This window comes from Diabrotica virgifera, chromosome 7 (assembly GCF_917563875.1).
Source record: "Diabrotica virgifera virgifera chromosome 7, PGI_DIABVI_V3a".
Classification (NCBI taxonomy): domain Eukaryota; kingdom Metazoa; phylum Arthropoda; class Insecta; order Coleoptera; family Chrysomelidae; genus Diabrotica; species Diabrotica virgifera.
Window position 1 is genome coordinate 224,073,432 of NC_065449.1, and position 15,884 is coordinate 224,089,315.

Genomic DNA, 15,884 nt, shown 5'->3' on the forward strand with positions numbered 1-15,884 from the left:
ATATACAGGACAGGTACTAATAAGGCTTCGCCAAATGAGTACCGGCGGATCAACTGAGGACATGACACAGGACAGCAGCTATGTCATTAGTGGCTCACGGCCAAGGAATACAATTCCTAACAGGTGCGGTGCCATAAAGTCGCAGGCGACAATCAAATAATGATTTATCCGTCTGCGATACTGAGAACATAAACCTAAATAAAAACCGAATGTGTGCCGGTATAAGCAATCAACCGTTACCAGGAGGTACGGAAGGGCACTTTATTGTCCTGGGGTTGAGAAATCGGCCCCGAAGGCGGATGAGCTGAAAATTCAGTCAACGGCAGTGGAATCAGGAAAGCAACGGGAAACTACCTGATTATAACTTCCCTAGTAACTCATAATGACAGATGTTGATAATGTAAATAATATATATTTACTAATCATGGGACTCGGAATCCAAGATTCGGCGTGGGAAACAGCAGGGTTTCCTCAGTCGTCAGCAAGCGAATTCCCTGTAATTCATCAAATTTGGTAATAGATAAGGAATGTTTAATAGCGACTTTGAATATTACAAGTATGTTTGAATCTGGAAAGATTCACAATACGATTAAGGAAATGCGAAGGTTAAATATAAAAATATCTTAGGTATAAGCGAGATGAGGTCGCCGGGTTCTGGCCATATGACGATAGATAATTATGAAATTTACTACTCTGGTGAAGAAGGTCCGCAACATAGAAACGGTGTCGCATTTATTTTAGAACAAAATGTCACAAAATCAGTAAAAAATATCGTGCAATACTCAGATAGATTAATAATGTTACAAATAAAAACAAATCGTACAGACTTAAACATCATTCAGGTATATGCACCTACACAACAATATGACGATGAAGCTGTCGAAAGCTTTTATTCAAATGTAGAGTATTTATTTTCACTCACAGGAAGCCAAGATATAAACATTGTATTGGGGGATTTCAATGCCAAGGTTGGAAGAGGTAGTGAAGAAGATATCGTTGGCAAGTTTGGTTTAGGAACGAGAAACGACCGTGGAGATAGAATTATTAGATTTTGCGTAGAAAAACAATTAGTAATATCCAACACTTTTTTTGACTTGCCTAAGCGACGACTTTACACCTGGAAATCTCCTATGGACACTTGTGGACGAATAGTAAGAAATAAAATTGGTTATATCTGTACACCAAAAAGATATAGAAATGCTATCTTATCCTCCAAAACATATCCAGGAGCGTATGTACCCTCCAACCACAATTTACTAGCAGCTAAAGTATTACTTAAATTTAAAACGATTAAAAAACCCAAAATATCTCCTAGGATCAGCAAAGATAAACTTTCAAAAGCGGAAGTGAAAGAAGTAGTAACCGATAAATTAGAAGATCAGTTTCAGAAATTGAGAAATAAAAATTCAGAAGAACAATGGGAGTCATCCAAAGAAATATTGGAAAAAGTCCAAGAAGACAATCTAATGGAAAATCAGCGTAGGAATAAGCAACAGTGGATGACAGAAGAGATATTGAATTTAATGGATGCAAGAAGAAAATATAAGAATACTAATCTGATAGAATACAAAAAGCTAAACAGTATGATTCGAAGAAAAATAAGATCAGATAAATCAGAGTGGCATAAACAACAATGTAAAGAAATTGAGAACTAAGAGCGTATCTATGACGCATTCAATATGCACAAAAAACTGAAAGAAGTTGCAGGACCGAATATAAAATGTAATTCTCCACTAACCGAAGATAAAAACGGAAAAATTATAATCGATATCGAAGATCAACTAATACGACGGACAGAATATATAAAGGAATTATTCGATGATGAAAGAAGCGAACTAGAAACGCAAGATGACATGAGCGGACCTCTAATAACTAGGGAAGAAGTGCAATACGCTATAAAGAACGCAAAAAACGGCAAGGCGATCGGACCAGATGGGATTTACGTAGAAACACTAAAGCTTTTAGGTACCTAGGGCATTAAGATACTTACGAAATTATTCAACTTAATCTACGAAAGCGGAAAAATTACTAAAGATTGGCTTAAATCCTCATTTGTACTACCAAAAAAAACACAGAGCCACAAAATGTAGCGACTATCGCACCATCAGCCTAATGAGTCATGTATTGAAAACTTTTCTCAGAATAATTCATCAAAGAACATATAGAAAATTTGAGGAAAGAATCTCAAGTACTCAATTCGGTTTTCGCTGTGGCCTTGGAACGCGTGATGCACTATTCGCAACCCAAGTTTTAATTCAAAGATGCAGAGATGTACATCATGACGTTTTCATGTGCGCGATGGATTTTGAAAAGGCCTTTGATAAAGTTCGCCATGAAAAAATGCTACATATTCTCAAACTACTGGTCTGGACGGTAGGGACATTAGCATAATCGCAAATTTGTATTGGGGCCAGGCTGCATGTGTTAGGGTTGGGAATCAGTGCTCCGAAGAAGTAAAAATCAAGCGTGGAGTAGACAAGGCTGTATATCAGGGGTGGGCAAAGTGCGGCCCTCGGGCCGCATGCGGCCCTTCATACATTTTTTTGAGGCCCGCGGAAAAGAAGTGAATTATTTTCATTTAAAGATTTTTTAATTATTGCTAATATTATTAAATAAATATAGATAATGAAGCTATTAATTAACACTTTCCCAGCGGGTGATTTTTCCGCAAATTTTCAACATAACGTGGGCAATTATTTGGGTTTCCGGCAGAGTTTTGTTGGCTCCCTGAATGAAATGCACGAAATTTCAACAAATGGAAACAATATTTTTGAAGTAGTCTGGAACTGTTTGGAAAATTTTAAATAAATGCTGTAACCACCTAGTAAGTGTAACAACTGACGGAGCACTAAATTTAAGACGAAAAAATATTGTAATGTTGAGAAAACTTAAAAGATTACGTCCATGAACAATTTCAGAACATCAGTTATTACTTTTCACTGCTTAATCCATGAGCAGGTATTGTGCAAAAATGTTTTGCAAGTAGTCATCGCCAACGTCATTTCAATTATAACTAATATTGTTAATTATTCGTTCAATCATCGTACATATTTTTATATTATTTAATTATTTCAAAGAAAACAAAAACAATGAAGGGAATCTTAAAATTTTTCAAATTTATAACTCTGTTTATTTTGATTTAAATGACGCGTATTGCATATTACGTATGATGCGTGTTTGCATCTATTTAAGCATGGAATTTCCCTTCAAATATTTAAGTAACAATGTGAAAATAGAATTTACTATTTTATTTGGGAATAAGCCACAATTTAAGTTCGAAATTAAATTTATTTGACGTTTCTATTTCCATTTCGGAAAGCGTTATCAAAATACAAAACATTAGTAAATTAAACTAATTGAGTAAATGCTTAATTTATTAATGATTTGTATTTTGATAACGATTTTCGAAGTGGAAATGAAAACGTCAAATAAATTTAATTTCAAACTTAAATTGTGACTTACTCCCAAATAAAATATCTAGTAAATTGCATAAGATGTCACAAGGAAATAGCTTCAGAAAAATATTAGGGAAAAAAGAAATAGGTTCATAGATATAATAAAAATAAATAAATCTATAGCTACAGATATATTTAAGGGAAATACCATGCTTAATTAAGTGCGAATGCTGTTTAGGGGGGAGGGGTGTAGTTTGAAAAATTTGAAATTTTTGATTTTTTTTGCGGACATTGTAACTCAAAAACTACCTACTTGACAGATCCACCTGAAATTTTTCATAGATTTTCTTTAGACATCTCGTGAGGTAACTCTGTCGATATATTTATGTTTGACCGATAGACGTAGCTCGATATTGGGCAGAAAAACTGTAGTCGGATCCATACACAAAAAAGTAAAAAGTAAGTCGATATATGTTTTGGTTAAATACAAAATATTTTTGAATTTTGTGTTTCATTGACGAGTTCTACTGCAAAATCCAGCTGCCTGTAAAAATTTGCCACCGTTGGCTTATTTTTCAATATTTGGTCTTGAATTTTTTTGAATAATCTTTGATTTGGACTGAATATGTTTATTTAGTTTAAAAATAAAATAATTCTACCATAATTTCAAACAAAATTCAAGAAAAGGTGCTTTGAAATGTTGATTTCAAACCATGCCCCCCCTTAAACAAAATTGAACATCTTCAAGCGTTATTGAATCGAATGGTGGCATTCTGCGCGATATATGGTCTCAAACTCAACGCAAGAAAAACAAAGTTTATGGTTATTAGTAAACAGGCAGCCGTAAATAATAATAACTATAACGTAACAATCGGTAATGACTCAATTGAACGAGTAAGTAATATTGTATATCTGGGTACTCATATTAATGAAAGCTGGAACCCTAGTACAGAAATAAAAAGTAGAATTGCTAAAGGAAGAACAAGTTTTATGAAATTTAAGAAAATCCTTTGCAGTCATGATCTAAATTGGGAACTTCGCATAAGAATGGTTCGATGTTAGATATTCCCAGTACTACTTTAGGGAATTGAAGCATGGCCCCTGACAGAATCGCTTTTAAAAAACCTAGAAGCATTTGAGATGTGGGTCTACCGCCGTATTCTTAAGATCAGTTGGGTAGAAAGAGTCACAAACGAAAGGGTTTTGCAACGTTTGAATAAAAGTTGTGAAGTAGTGAACACGGTTAAAAGGCGCAAATTGGAATACTTTGGTCACATAATGCGTCACCCAGAAAAATATGACATACTTCACCTTGTCATGCAAGGTAAAATAATGGGAAAAAGAAGTGTGTGCCACCGTACAACTTCTTGGCTTAAAAACCTACGCCAATGGTTTGGGAAAACTGCCACTGAACTATTTCGTGCGGCTGTAAATAACACAATAATTGTTAATATGGTGGGCAACATGAGAGCCAACCATCGACAAACGTTCTCGGCACCTTAAGAAGAAGAAAGCTTCTAAAAATGCAAGCCATGCGGAAGTTGAGGGAATTTTATAATTCAGATCCCATCTGCTCACGCGGTAAATTTCCCCCTGACCCTATGAAATAACGCCCCTGGGGCTTCTTAGCCACTTATCAGGGGATACATGAACCAGGATTATACACCGAGAGCAGTCACGGATTGCAACAAACGAAATCGCAAGAATAATTATTTCATTTCAGCGTTACAAATTGTACTGTTACGAATATGTAAATGTATCGTTACGAACTGTCGCCGTTACCAGATGTCTTGTTACGAAATAATAATATAGTCAGCATACAATTAAACTTACCGGTCATATGATGAATATTTTCAAGCCCAATCCAAAATTCTCCATTAAGATCACCAAAGCCAAATTTATAATCTTTATAACCCAGATAGAACTCCTGAGATCCGTCAAATCTTTTTTGAATGTAAGTCCAACCACCACCTTTGGTTTCCATATCGCATAGAACAGAAAATGGTTTCTTGCTTGTTCTAGGCTTAATTGTATATATTCCTGTTTTGTTACTAACTAAAAATTTAAATACATGATATTAATATTATACCAATCTAGTAATTTTCTCTTAAGGCAAAATCACATCATCCACTTGCGCCTTAATTCAAACTGCTTTAAATGATGTCCACAGTTAATCAAAAGGAACAGGATTTAAATTTTCATCAAAAAAATCTAAAATAGTTTATTTTAGTAAAAAACATAATACCAACTTCGCCGTCAGCGACTTCTTTTGTCATACTTTGTCAAAGCATCAGCTAATCCAAATAATCCAGTCAACGGGTTAATCAACTATACCAAACCAACAATAGTAAACAAACTCAGAACAGTAAAACCAGCTTCTCAAATTCTTAAAAAACTAGTAGGTAATATAGACTTACGAACTACTACTCCAATCTCATATTCTAACATTCCACCATGGACACATGGACATTCCACATTGCCCACTATAAACACCAGTCTATCAACACACTATGACAAAAAGAAACCCCTAGTTCCGCCCTAAATTCATCCTTCCTCGAACTCATCCACACAAAACAGTATGACTTAATCACCTACACAGATGCTTCTAAATTCGAAGAGCAAGTTGGTTCACCTGTGACTACCACCAACGAAGTTATAGCTACCTACCGAATTCCATATTATTGTTGCATCTTTACAGCCGAACTATATGCTGTCATAAAAGCACTTAGTTGTCCAACCAACAAAAGCAAAAACCTTGCAATCTACACAGATTCGATATCCTCCATACTATTCATCAAGGACTTTTACTCCCAAAACCCACTAATTTAAAATATCCACTATTATTAGATAAGAACGTATCGGTTAGCATTATTCGGATCCATCGCACGTGGGTATTACAGGAAACGAAAACGCCGATCAAGCGGACAAAGAGGCATCCCGTTCTGACCTTCCGATGAAGAGTATACAACTTGGTGTAGATTTACAACATACAGTAAACCAAATGTGCTTGAGAGTCTGGCAAAACCTCTGGAATAGAACAAACTCAAAACTCCATAATAGTCAACCCAGAATACCTGCCTTAAAAATACCAGCACATTGTAGAAGGGACAAAGTTTTCACGAGAAGACTAAGCGTACGTTCAGAGTGGACGAGCAAAGAGCAAAGAGCAAAGAGCAAAGAGCAAAGCGGAGAAATCAAACTCATACTGGCAAACGGAGGTGCACAGAGTGCTAGCAAAGAGCAAAGCGGCGAAACCAAACAAGTTTGATTTCTTTGGTCCATGTAGTGAGACCGCTCCCGTCTGAAAAAATTTTTGATTCGGTTTCTTTGTCAATTCCTATTAAAAAATGTCCCCTTTAAACAAATCTGAAGAGCACCGGGCGGAATTTTTGGGCAGAAATTGTTTAAACAATTTTATCTACTCTATGTTATGTTACGTGTAAGTTTTTAGTTTGTGAAAACTGTCATTATAGATAGCAGTGCGTGAAGTGTTTAAAGTGAGCGTGAAGTAACAATGTATTTTAAATGGGACTTACTTTTTCGCACTGTTTTTAACACACTTTCATATAATCAAATATCCTTAACTTTGGCGTTGTCATGATGATGACATAATGAGCAATAAATTACGACAAAAGTTTTTACAGTTTTGTGGTTTGAAAGAAGTTAGAATTTTTAAATGTCAAAGTTCTAAAAATTGTAGAATAGAAATGAATTCCAGTGACGAAGAGTTACAGTTTTTTTATTTGTTTATGGTAGAGTAGATAAAATATTGTATGAAACTGTGCATGAAGTACTTTTTGCGAATTTACGCGATGTATAGCACTCGCTCCGCTTTCGCTCGTGCTCTAAATATCGCGTGCGTTCGCAAAAAGCATACTTCACGAACTGTTTCATAAATACCTATTTTTAAACAAATACAAAAGATCACGTTTTTTATTCCGGAACATATATTTTTAGACGAAGTAGTTTTCAATCCTAATAGTAAATTATTAATATTGAAAATATTAAAAATATTACTAAAAGATTTTTAAATTGAAAACCTATTGGTACACACACTTTCCTGGTGACACCTGGTGCAGCTGACAAATGGATGCTGCAGTGAAGACGAGAGGGAAGGAATTCTACACTATGCAATTCACATCCCCCGTCTGCAGCTGGTAAACTTCCAACGGAAAAATGCACCTAGTTAGCCCGCACCTACATTTGATCCGATTTTCTCCGATCAGATCAGATCCGACGTCGGCCGACGTCGGAATAGAAAATAAACCCATAGTATTAGATGGGGGTGCCTACATTGGATCCGTTTTCTCCGATCCGATCAGATCAGATCAGATCCGACGTCGGCCGACGTCGAAATAAAAAATAAACCCATAGTATTAAATAAGAGTGCCTACATTGGATCCGTTTTTCTCCGATCCGATCAGATCAGATCAGATCCGATATCGGCCGACGTCGGGAGTAGCTTCTCCTATTCTCATCGAGAAGTGTTTGGTTTCATTCCGATTGGTTGCAAGTTGAGTTGCAATTTTAGTTGCAAGTTGGTTGCAAGTTGGTTGCAAATTGGTTGCAAGTTGGTTGCAAGATGGTTGCAAGTTGGTTGCAAATTGGTTGCAAGTTGGTTGCAAACTGGTTGCAAACTGGTTGCAAACTGGTTGCAAGTTGGTTGCAAACTGGTTGCAAGTTGGTTGCAAGTTGGGGGTTGCAAGCTAACATGTTTAAATATATTCAATGTCATCATCTCAACACATCTTCATCGGAACTTATTGTTGGTGGTCGGTGGTCGGAAGATTACTGAACCAATGTAGGCACCCTCGCCGGAAAACCGGTCTGATCGGATCTGATCTGATCGGAGAAAGACGGATCCAATAGGGCTTTTCATCGACTGTCATTTGTTTCGAGCTTCTGTCATGTGTCACATAATATTGATATATCTACGCCATACGTCTTTGGTTTGTATTGTTTATATACCAATAACGTATGACGTAGATAAATTAATATTATGTGACACATGACAGAAGCTCGAAACAAATGACTGTGAATGAAAAGCCCTATGTAGGCACCGCCTGTCGGATCGGATCGGATCTGATCTGATCTGATCTGATCAGAGAAAATCGGATCCAATGTAGGCAATGTAGGTGTGCACTTACTCTACGGAGTAATACGACTATAAAATAAAAATGTATACCATTTTTATTATTATATATTTTTAGGTTTTTTGGATTATTCTAAACAAAAAAGGTATCTTGTAATTTTTCCCAAAAATTAATAGTGTTCGAGTTATAGGCGATTTAAAATCTGAAAAATGCGAAAATACGCATTTTCGAGGCTTAAAAATAATTTATACCGTTGTTTTTTAATTGTTAAATATGCGTGTTTATCAGATTTTTTTGCCGGTGCGGCGCGCTCTGTTTCAAAAATCTCCTATTTCCTCCGAAAATTATTTTTTCTAGATTTTTTGGGATATTCTAAATAGAATAAGTTTCTTGACATTTTTCTCAAAAGTTAATAGTTTTAAAGTTATAAGCGATTTAAAATCCAAAAAATGACAAAAAAACTCATTTTTGGATTTTAAATCGCTTATAACTTTAAAACTGTTAACTTTTGAGAAAAATGTCAAGAAACTTATTTTATTTAGAAAATCCCAAAAAATCTAGAAAAAATAATTTTCGGAGGAAAATAGGAGATTTTTGAAATAGAGCGCGCCACACCGGCAAAAAATCGAATAAACACGCATATTTAACAATTAAAAAACAACGGTATAAATTAAGGTTAGACGCGATCACTCTTCAGAGTCTTGAGGCTCAATGTTTAAACTTCAATTTAAGTATCTGGCAACCTCAAAAATACTAATTTAAATATGAGTATTTAGGCCTCGAAAATGGGTATTTTCGCATTTTTCAGATTTTAAATTGCCTATAACTCGAAAAGTATCAATTTTTGAGAACATTTACAACATACCTTTGTTGTTTAGATGACCCACAAAACTTAAAAATATATGTTCCAGAGCAAAAAACGTGATCTTTTGTATTTGTTTAAAAAAATTGTTTAAACAATTTCTGCCCAAAAATTCCGCCCGGCACCCTTCAGATTTGTTTAAAGGAAATTTTAAAATATTTTTAAATAGGAATCCACAAAGAGACCGAATCGGAAATTTTTTCAGACGGGAGCGGTCTCACTACATGGACTACTGTGAGAGTAAAGAGCAAATATCCTACCGCTCCTATCCACACTGCCGAGTGGAAAAGAACTAAACTCTCGTCTAGCGTAACTACCCGCTATTAGCACTTCTTTGCTCTTTGCTCTTTGCTCTTTGCTCGTCCACTCTGAACGTGCACTTTTTGCTCTTTGCTCTTTGCTCGTTGCTCTTTGCTCTTTGCTCTTTGCTCTTTGCTCTTTGCTCGTCCACTCTGAACGCGGCCTAAGAATTGAATATTGCCGTGTTACACATGGTTACCTGATGAGCCAGGGAAATCCCTTGGTGTCATACCTGCAACACTTGTGTCACCGTCAAACACATACTAGTTGAGTGCCAGCTATACACGAACACCCGAAGACAACATAAACTGGATGAAGACCAAACCGCCACCCATAATGTTAATAGTAACTTTAATAATGTGATAATGTTTCTCAAAGGCTCTCGGTACCAACTGTATACAAATATTACTATAGCAACTCATAGAACAAATAGACCAAAGAGACCTCGTGCCTTAGACCAAAGAGATCTTTCTACCAAAGAAATATCGTGTAAAGTCGATCATAAAATGTCGATCGAATAGTTCAGTGCGACTAGCGGCTGACCCACACTTCACTAAGCCGTGAGGTATGTGATACCTCAGGCCCAGCCCAGGCCATCGGAAAAAAAAAGGCTAATGTGTCAGTATAAAATTCTAAATAGGAATCTGGCGCTTAGACTGGAATATGCGGGCATCTGATCAACCTATGAGGGAGCAGTGGGGCAAGGGATAAGGATACTCCCCCATAGATCCCTACCGAAGAGCGTTGACGCCTAAGAACGGTATCGTACAATAAGTCTGATGAATCACGTTTTGAAGATCTTCCTACGAATAATACATAGCAGAACATAACGCTGTTAGATGCCAGAATTAGCAATAGGTACTCAATTAATTCGGGTTTAGGAGTGGCTTGGTACAAGGAAAGCCTTGTTTAATATCCAAGTACTAATACAGAGATGCAAAGATATATAATTCAAAATTTGCAATCGATTTTGAAATGGCTTTTGACAAGGCCCGACATAAAATGCTAGAAATATTTAAAATAGCTGGATTGGACGACGTATTTGCGAATTACAAATCTATTATACTGACATAAAGTGGAAATAATAAAAGTTCAATAAGAACTGTCGTATGCAATAAATATAAAAAGAGGAGTGAAACAAGTCAGACAACATACTATCGCCTTTACTTTTCAACTTGTATTCAAAGGAAATATTTAAGGTAACAGTCGAAGGATGAGACAACCAAAGGCATAAATAATATAATATAAATATAATAATACAGGGTGTCCACTTATATTTTCCCCCATTTTAACTGCCTATAGCTTCTAAACGACTCAAGATAGAAATACGCGGTATTTATATCTTGAGTCTTTTCATTTAAATTAAAAATGGAACATTTTTGAAAAAAAAACGTTGTCGATATTTTTTATTAAAACACCCAGTATATTGTACATAACATACAGTTGAGTCCGCGAGTCTTTACCCGTGCGTCATCATTTAAAGCATATATGAAATTTACTAAACGCAACGGCAAGTGGATATTATTCCGATCACGGGTTATAGTATAAAATTTGACGTAATCAAATAAATAGAATGTCAAATTTAAGTTTTGCTTTAAAATTTTGGTGCATAATGACAGCTACATTTGAAGTAGCTTAATAAATTATTTTATTATCATTGCTTAATAAACAAATAAACAATTTATAAAAGAATTCAATAACATATTTTCTTTTTGTTATTTTATTCACTTTGGCGGAATCTTAAACACAAGCATTCAACTGTGTCAACAATGAGGTTAGCTTTTTACGTTGTCAAAATTTATCGTAAAATAATATAAACTTATTACAAAATTTCTAACTCCAATATAAAATTATTAGTTTTGAAAACAGCTGTTTGTATATTATAAAAACCTTCAGAATGCAAAAATTCGACAAAATAACAGCAAAAAATTCAACAAACTGACAGCAACAAAAGTAAATAAACCAAAACGTCAATAATTGTACTTAAAATATGTGAAGACATCCCCAATCGTCTTTCTTTGTACCTATCTTTTTTCTCATTCTAAATCGTTCATAAAACTAACATGTGTTTTTACTTAATAACAAGCGGCAGCTGGTTTGTCATTAATTTCATGCGTGGAAGAGGATGATGCTAAACAAAAAGTATATGTTTTATCTCGCCAGGTATTAATGACGCACGGGTAAAAACTCGCGTACTCAACTGTACACAATTTGTAATATCAATTTGTTTACATAATTATGTTAGTTATGTGATATCCACGTTGCACCTCTGATTTTAAAAATTAATTGCTCAGTCATTTGACAACCGATTTTAAAAAAGTTTATATCTCTGGATAGGTGAATTTACGTTCTTTCAACTTTCAAAAAAATATACTGGGTGTTCCACCAAAATGGGTGTTGACCAAAAAGTCAACAGTTTTTTTCAAAAATCCGCCATGTTTTTTTCGTAATTGAAAGCGACATAAAAAACTCAATCCATTCATACAAAACTTTTACTAAAATAAGACATTTCTGCGAAAACCGCATATTTTTGTCTTGAGCCGCTTAGAAGTTATAGGCAGTTATAATGGGGGAAAATATAAGTGGGCACCTGGTATACAGGGTGTTTCATTATTAATTGTCTATATAGTAACTGGAGAAACCTTAGCACAAAATACGAAGATTTAACCTAAAACACTTAAATAAAGTGTGATTCCATACTGAGTTACAGGCTGTTATATCTAAAAATTTTAAAACTATTTTTGCTCATCATTTTAAAACTATTCGACGTATCCTTTTTATATTTATCAGAAAGTATAGGTACTGTACAAACTACTAAATAACGTTAAACAAATGTTTCTGGCTATTACCAGAGGCGTACGACGGGGGAAAGTGAATGGTTGACCCTTTCCAAATTCTACGAAACTGGCGGAATTGCTATTTTAGTTAAATTTTTGGATTCTCCAATACTTTCTATGAAAATAATATACTCTTTATTCGTAACGATAAAGTCATTAGTTTTCGAGATCTTTGAAGTTAAAAATGAAACGACACGGTTATTTTGATTAATGTATTAATCGTTACGAATGAAGAGTATATTATTTACATAAAAAGTATTGGAAAATCAAAAAATTACACTAAAATAGCAATTTCGTCAGTTTCTATCAGTTTCTATCCCCTGTCGTACGACTCTGGTAGTAGCTGGAAACACGTTTATTTATCTTAATTTAGTAGGGTGTACAGTACCTACACTTTCTGCCAAGTATGATAAGGATACGCCACATAGTTTTAAAGTGCTGGGTACAAATAATTGTTAAATTTTAATCATATGAGTCATATCATAAATTAATCGAAATAACTGTGCCGTTTCATATTTAACTTCAGATATCCCGAAACTAATAACTTTATCGTTACCAATGAGGAGTATATTATTTACGTAGAAAGTACTGGAGAATCTAAAAATGGCACTAAAATAGTAATTCCTCCAGTGGCGTAGAATTTGAGAAGGGTCAACCATTCACTATCCCCTGTCGTACGCCTCTGGTAGTAGCTAGAAACGTTTGTTTATCATAATTTAGTAGGGTGCATAGGAGTCGCACTTTGTGCCAAGTATGAAAAGGATACGAAGAACAGTTTTAAAATGCTGAGCAAAAATAATTCTCAAATTTTTTGATAAAACATCCTGTAACTCAGTAAGGAACCACATTTTATTTAAGTGTTTTAGGTTAAATCTTCGTATTTTCTGCTAAGGTTTCTCCAGTTACTATGTGGACAATTATTAATGAAACGCCCTGTATAATAATAGTATATTGTGGTTTACTTGACCCCTACCGTACATTTTAGGGCAAGAGTGAACAAAGTCAAAATAGCCATAGTGTCCAAATCCGCATCGGGTAGGCACCATAAGAAGAAGAAAAAGTTAAAGATTTGTTACACATTTAAAAATTCACTTTGTCTTTTTAAGAGGCAACAGTAGCGATCAACAGGTAGGAAGCCGTCCATTAATCACGTGATGTTTTTTGGCATTTTTTATCCCTCCCCCCCCTTGGTGATACATTGTGAGGTTTATGACCCTCTATATCACGTGCATTGTGACATTTCGTGTTTTTTTTCTAGATCCCCCCCTATCGCGCCTCCCGTGATTAATGGACGGCCCCTAGCTGGAATTTTGAATATTTTGTCGAGACATTTGGCACACAAATTCGTAATATAGTAAAGAATGGTGATACAGAGCCCAATTTGAGAAATATGTTAGTATGTGGAAATTGATCTATACCTATAAAAATATTGCAAAAAGGAGCCTGTGCCGCCATTAAGAACAAAAAAATACACTTCGTTAGATAAATTTTTTATCCCATGCCTAGATTTTGTGTCACGTTGGATCTACTAAAAATCGATTTTCTATAACCAGAAATTATACGTGACTAACTCGGCAACATTTAGCGCGCCTATGAGTATAGGAATTATTGTTTTTGATAGTATAATCAAAGAATATATACTCTACTAAAAGAAGATTTTGCATGGACCAGATGGTCATATTTATTTGCCCCTTGAAAATGCCGTAGTAGCCCAATAAATGACCGTTTTGGAGTGTAATTTCCAGGGACAAATCCGAATTGCATGAAAATTTAGATTTAGGTTCTATTTGCCCTCCACTTCAAAGTTGAATTTGTGCCGTTGGTTGCTTTTACTTGGGGGGTGACATTTACCCCTTCTCGGTGAGTGAAGAACGAGTGTTTAAAATAAGGCCGGAAGTAGATCAACTGACTTATTTTAATCACCTTTTGTTCTATTTTTTTACGTAAGTCAATGCTTTTCGAGTTATTCGCGATTTAAAATATTGATTTTTCGACAAAAAAACTGCGTTTTCAGACCGTTTTTCCCAAATAACTCAAAAAGTAAATATTTTATTGAAAAAAGATTTAGCAAAAGCGTAGCCTATAAAAAAAACGAAAAAAATGGTGTACCAGTAAAGTCTACAAATGGAGTAGAAGCAAAGTTGTAGCTCATGAAAAATACGTTCTTATTCGTCTAATTCCAAATCGAATAATTCAACGCGAAATCACCGAAGAAAGAAACGTTTTTGGGAAAACCTTATTAGCATTTTTAAAGTATCGAAAAAAAGGTTATTATTTGTTTTTTACAAAAGTTTACAGCATCAAAAATAAACGACTAACACTGAAAAAAAGTTGGCCCCTTTTTTTGTTAAAAAAAATCGTGAAAAACTCCCTCTATTTAGCACACCCTAAATGAAATTAATCGTTTGGCTTTACGATCTATTTTAACTGTATGTGTATTATTGTTTATATGATCTGTAAATTTGATTGGTTTAAAGTGCTTATTTTTGAAAACATTTGGTTTTATAGTAAAAAAAAATTTTTCTGAAAATTTTTGGAAAATTTTCTTTTTTCAAAATAACTTAAAAAGTATTAGTGATAAGAAAAATTTTAAAGAGTAAAAAAATGTAGGTTTTGCTATTATAAATATGCTGGTTTTATTTTGATTCTCTGTAAGAAAAAAATTGGTTAAGATATGGCTCTTCAAAATTTGCATACACTCGTGATTAGTGACCCATTCAAGCTTTCTCAATTATAACCCTTCAAAAATAAACACTTTAAACCGGTGAGACTGACAGATTATATAAAAAATAAATAGGTAAATAAAGTGTTTGTAAAGCGGTAGCGATTAATTTCATTTAGAGAGTTAACAGGGCGAGATTTTCATAATTTTTTACAAAAAAAAGATGGCCAACTTTATTTTGAGCATAACTCACTTATTTTTAATGCTAAAACTTTTGTTAACAATTAAAACAAAGCTTTTTATAAACACTTTGTTAAAAAAGTTTAAATGGGTTTGTCCCGAAAAGTGCTTAATTTTTCGGTGATTTCACCTTGAAATATTCGATTTGGAATTAGTCGAATAAGAACGTATTTTTCATGAGCTACAACTTTGTTTTTATTTGATTGATAGCCTGTACTGATACACCATTTTTTTGGGTTTTTTTATAAGCTACACTTTTGCTAAGGATATTTTTTTCGATAAAATATTTACTTTTTGAGTTATTTGCGAAAAACCGTCTAAAAGCGTAGTTTTTTGTCGAAAAATCAACATTTTCAATGGCAAATAACTCGAAAAGTATTGACTTACGTAAAAAAACTCTATCGGACAAAAGTTACTTAAAATCAGTCAATTTATCCTTTTCCGGTCTTATCTTGAACGTATGTTTTTTCACTCCCGAGAAGGGGTGACTGTCAC

At 34.5% G+C, this 15,884-nt stretch overlaps 1 protein-coding gene across 1 annotated transcript in view; it reads right to left on the reverse strand.

The window, feature by feature from the left end:
• LOC126888805 (microfibril-associated glycoprotein 4-like) overlaps positions 1 to 15,884 on the reverse strand; it is a 44,869-nt gene that overhangs the window by 17,523 nt on the left and 11,462 nt on the right. The window contains exon 4 of the mRNA XM_050657188.1: positions 5,229 to 5,450. Coding sequence (XP_050513145.1) covers positions 5,229 to 5,450 — 222 coding nt within the window. The remainder of the gene's footprint in view (positions 1 to 5,228; positions 5,451 to 15,884) is intronic.